This window comes from Oxyura jamaicensis, assembly GCF_011077185.1.
Source record: "Oxyura jamaicensis isolate SHBP4307 breed ruddy duck chromosome 9 unlocalized genomic scaffold, BPBGC_Ojam_1.0 oxy9_random_OJ71948, whole genome shotgun sequence".
NCBI lineage: Eukaryota > Metazoa > Chordata > Aves > Anseriformes > Anatidae > Oxyura > Oxyura jamaicensis.
Window position 1 is genome coordinate 1 of NW_023304166.1, and position 4862 is coordinate 4862.

The 4862-nt window shown below is 72.2% G+C and overlaps 1 protein-coding gene across 1 annotated transcript; it reads left to right on the forward strand.

The window, feature by feature from the left end:
* Nucleotides 1-8: 8 nt before the first annotated feature.
* On the forward strand, nucleotides 9-4783 carry ECE2 (endothelin converting enzyme 2). The gene is given in 19 exon segments (XM_035312062.1): nucleotides 9-121; nucleotides 210-354; nucleotides 537-752; nucleotides 859-983; nucleotides 1090-1236; nucleotides 1324-1389; nucleotides 1509-1556; nucleotides 1558-1698; nucleotides 1863-2005; nucleotides 2135-2249; nucleotides 2485-2595; nucleotides 2656-2754; nucleotides 2842-2919; nucleotides 3060-3163; nucleotides 3258-3368; nucleotides 3514-3581; nucleotides 4066-4256; nucleotides 4354-4449; nucleotides 4571-4783. Coding segments are annotated over 19 exon segments (2268 nt in total). The 5' UTR covers nucleotides 9-34; the 3' UTR covers nucleotides 4748-4783.
* Nucleotides 4784-4862: the final 79 nt, after the last annotated feature.

The following is a 4862-nucleotide window of genomic DNA, read 5'->3' on the forward strand; positions in this document are numbered from 1 at the left end:
CCCCCCCCCCCCAGCCCGCTGTGTGCCCCGGCAGATGCCCGACTACAAGCGCGCCACGCTGCAGGAGGACGAGGCGCCGGAGCCGGCGGGGGACGGCAGCGCCTCTCCCGACAGCGTGGAGGTGAGCCCGGACCCCCCTTTTCCCCCCCCAAATCCCCTCCCGGACCCCCCCGAGCCCTTCCCGCAGCCCCAACCCGCCTCCTGCCCAGGTGGGGTTTCGGAAGGGGCCGGGGCCGCTGCGGAGCCGCCTGGCGTCGCGCAGCCAGCTGGAGCTGGCGCTCAGCGCCGTGGCCGTCACCCTGGCCCTGCTGCTCGGCGCCGCCGTGGTCGCGCTGGCCGTGCGGTACAGCAGAGGTAGGGGCGGCGTGTGTGTGTGCGTGTGTCCCCCCCCCCCTCCCCGTGTCCCTGGGGACGGCAGGCCCTGGGGGCACACGCACACGGCCCCGGGTGCTCTGCCCACCCCGGTGGGCACCGGGGGCTCGTCCCCGCGGCGTGCCTCGGTGTCCCCACCGCGCGCAGCCTGCCGCCCCTGCCAGATCCCTCTCACGGCACGTGCCTGACGGCCGCCTGCGTCCGCGTGGCCAGCAAGATCCTGGAGGCCCTGGACCCGGCCACGGACCCGTGCCAGGACTTCTACCAGTACTCCTGCGGGGGCTGGATCCGGAGGAACCCGCTGCCCACCGGGCGCTCCAAGTGGAGCACCTTCAACAGCATCTGGGACCAGAACCAGGCCATCATGAAGCACCTCCTCGGTGGGCACCGGCGGGGACACCAGGGTGGGGAGGGGCACCCCCTGGGTGCAGAACTCCCCCCCCACACACACCCAGGGCTGACCCGCAGCCCCCCCCCCGCCCGCAGAGAACGCCAGCTTCAACTCGAGCAGCGAGGCGGAGAGGAAGACGCAGCGCTACTACCTGTCCTGCCTCAAGGAGCAGCGCATCGAGGAGCTGGGCGCCCAGCCCCTCGTGGAGCTCATCGACAAGGTGGGCGGCACGGGGACCACCGGGCTGCCGGAGGGGGGGGCACGAGTCCCCGTCCCGTCCCCCCCAGCTGGGTGACGGATGCCCCCCCGGGGCCGCGTGCCGGCAGATCGGCGGCTGGAACGTGAGCGGCTCGTGGAACCAGAGCGGCTTCATGGAGGTGCTCAAGGTGGTGTCGGGCACGTACCGGGCGACCCCCTTCTTCACGGTGTACGTGGGTGCGGACTCCAAGAGCTCCAACAGCAACGTCATCCAGGTGGGCACGAGGGGCTGGGGGCACCGGGGGGGGGGGGCACCGGGGGGCACCGGGCTGCCCGTATCGCCCCTCCGTGTCCCCCCCCAGGTGGACCAGTCGGGGCTTTTCCTCCCCTCCCGGGATTACTACCTGAACAGGACGGCCAACGAGCGGGTGAGAGGAGCGAGAGCCCCCCCTGGTAGCTGGTGCCATGGGGGGGGGCCAGGCCGGGACCCATGGGTGGGGGGCGTCCCCCAGACGGGACTGAGCCCGCCGCCGGGGGGTCCCGCCAGGTCCTGGCCGCCTACCTGGACTACATGGTGGAGCTGGGCACGCTGCTGGGGGGGGGCCAAGGAGCCCACCCGGCTGCAGATGCAGCAGGTGCTGGACTTCGAGACCCTGCTGGCCAACATCACCGTGCCCCAGGCGGAGCGGCGGGACGACGAGAAGATCTACCACAAGATGAGCATCGCCGAGCTGCAGGTGGGCACGGCCGCCCCGCCGGGAAAACCCCCCTGCGGGGAGCCCTCGGGGGCAGCGGGGGAGCCACGGGGAAGGAGCTTTGGGGTGCTGAGGGAGCCGGGGACAGCGGGGCAGGGCGGTGCGGAGCCGTGCCAAGCACCGCATCCCCGTGTCCCCCCCCCCAGGTCCTCGCCCCCGCCATCGACTGGCTGGATTACCTCTCCTACTCCCTGGCCCCGCTGGAGCTGGCTGAGACGGAGCCCGTGGTGGTGTACGGGGACGCCTACCTCCAGCAGGTCTCCGACCTCATCAACGGCACCGATAAGAGGTGAGACCCCTGCGGCGCCCCCCCCGCCCCCCTTTGGGGCTGAACCCTCGGCGGGGGCACCGGGCACCCCCCTCCATCCCCCCCGGTGCCGGTCCCGTGGCAAGGCGCAGCACCCCTCTGCCCCCGCAGCGTCCTGAACAACTACCTGATCTGGAACCTGGTGCAGAAAACGGCCTCCAGCCTGGACCAGCGCTTCGAGACGGCCCAGGAGAGGCTGCTGGAGACGCTCTACGGCACCAGGAAGGTAACGGGGGGGGGCTCCAGGACCACCCCCCGCCACCCACAGCAGCGCAGGGGCAGCCGGAGCGCCTCTGCCCTTGGGGTGCTGGGTCCTGGAGGCTGCAGGAGGATTTGGGGACTGTTTTTTGGGGTGGGGGGTTCGCTGCTGTTCCCCAACAGCCTGGGGGGCAGGGAGGGAGCAGGGGAGGGGGCTGGGGCTGCCCCGGGGGTCTCAGGGGTTCCCGTCTCCCCCCCTGCAGTCCTGCACGCCCCGCTGGCAGACCTGCATCTCCAACACGGACGACACGCTGGGCTTCGCCCTGGGCTCCCTCTTCGTCAAAGCCACCTTCGACCGGGACAGCAAGGCCATCGTGAGGACACGTGCCCCCCCCCCCCCAGCGTCCCCCCCCCCCCCCCCCCCCCGTCCCCAGGCCGAGGAGATGATCAGCGAGATCCGGACGGCTTTCGAGGGGTCCCTGGACCAGCTGGACTGGATGGATGAGACGACCCGGCAGGCGGCCAAAGAGAAGGTGCCCCCGGGGGGGGGGCGGTGGGTGGAAGCCCCCCCCCGGGTATTTCCTGGCCCCATCTCACCCCCAGGACCTCTCCCCACGCAGGCGGACGCCATCTACGACATGATCGGCTTCCCGGACTTCATCCTGGACAACAAGGAGCTGGACGACGTCTACGATGGGGTAGGGGGCTCGCACCAAGCCCTGGAGGTCCCCTGGTGGGACGATGGGGGGGGGGGGGGGGGGGGGAGAGGGCACAAAACGGAGCCACCCCAGCACCCTGCACGGCCGGACCCATCGTCACCCAGCCTGTCCCCCACCAGTACGAGGTCTCCGAGGACTCCTTCTTCCAGAACATGCTCAACTTCTACAACTTCTCCGCCAAGGTGATGGCCGACCAGCTGCGCAAGCCCCCCAACCGGGACCAGTAAGGGAGGGGGCTCTGGGAGCCCGGGGGGGGCACGGACACGGGGAGAGGAGGGGAGAGGTGACCCCGTCCCTGCCCGTGCGCTGTCCCCCAGGTGGAGCATGACCCCGCAGACCGTCAACGCCTACTACCTGCCCACCAAGAACGGCATCGTCTTCCCCGCCGGCATCCTGCAGGCCCCCTTCTACGCCCGCAGCCACCCCAAGTGAGCCGGGCAGGGGGCTGGGGGGGGGGGGGGGGGGGGGACGGGGGGGGGGGGGGCGATCCCGACCCGGGCTGCCCAGGACGGGGAGCGGGGGCGATGCCGTGATCCCGCTGCGCTCACCCGGCTCTGCCCCGCGGCCCCGCAGAGCCCTCAATTTCGGCGGCATCGGCGTGGTGATGGGGCACGAGCTGACCCACGCCTTCGACGACCAAGGTGAGAGCCCGCGGGCAGCGCCGCCCCGACCCCACATCGCCTTCCCGTCCCCCCCCCCCCCCCCCCCCCCCCCCGCCCCGTGGCCCCCCCTCCTGCCTCCTCCTCCTCCTCCTCTTCCTCATCTTCCTCCTTTCTGGGGCACGGCGTGGGTCCCTCTCACATCCGCTCTGCTTTGCGCCTCTCACCGGAGCCGGCGGGGTTGAGCTGGGGGAAAACGGGGGAATTTGGGGTCACGGGGACACCGGGGGGGGGGGACAAACACGTGGCTGAGCCCCGGACCAGACAGCCTGGAGCAGGAGCTGGGGGACACCTTCTCCCCAGGGTGCTCCAGGTCCCCTGAAATCCCTCGGGTGTCCCCATGGCGCTCGGCGGTGCCCGGTTTGGGGACCCCACAGCGTGGGCTCCGCAGGGTGGGGGGGTCAACATCCCCCCCCCCCCCCCCCCCCCCCCCCCGGTCCCGCTGCCCCACGGCTCGATCCCGCAGGCCGGGAGTACGACAAGGAGGGCAACCTGCGGCCCTGGTGGCAGAACTCCTCGCTGGAGGCCTTCAAGAACCGCACGGCGTGCATGACGGAGCAGTACGGCCGCTACACCGTGCACCGCGAGAAGGTCAACGGCCGCCAGACGCTGGGCGAGAACATCGCCGACAACGGCGGGCTGAAGGCAGCCTACAACGTGAGGCGGCGCTCCCGGGGCTCCCGCTGCCCGGTGTACGTCCCGTCCCGTGTCCCCCCCCCCCCCCCGGGGGGCTTCACGGTGCCTCCCCCCGCAGGCGTACAAGTCGTGGCTGCAGAAGAACGGGGAGGAGAAGCGCCTGCCGGCCCTGGGGCTCACCAACCACCAGCTTTTCTTCGTGGGCTTCGCGCAGGTAACGGCGCCCTGCCTTCCCTGCCCAGCCCCTCGGTGCTCCCGGTGCTCGGGGCCGTGCCCCGGTGTTGGGGACGTGGTTGGGCTCCCCGCATCCCTCCGGCTGCCCCCGGCCCCTCCAGGTGTGGTGCTCGGTGCGGACGCCCGAGAGCTCCCACGAGGGGCTGGTGACCGACCCGCACAGCCCCGACAAGTACCGGGTCATCGGCACCCTCAGCAACTCCCGGGACTTCGTGGAGCACTTCGGCTGCCCGCTGGGCTCGCCCATGAACCCCGGCCGGCACTGCGAGGTGTGGTAGCCGCCGGGACAGCCCGCGGGGACGGCCGGGGAGGGAGGGGGGGGGGGGGGAAACGGGGACAGAGGGCACCGTGCCCGTCTGTACCCCCCCACCCTCACCGGCTGCCCACGGGACC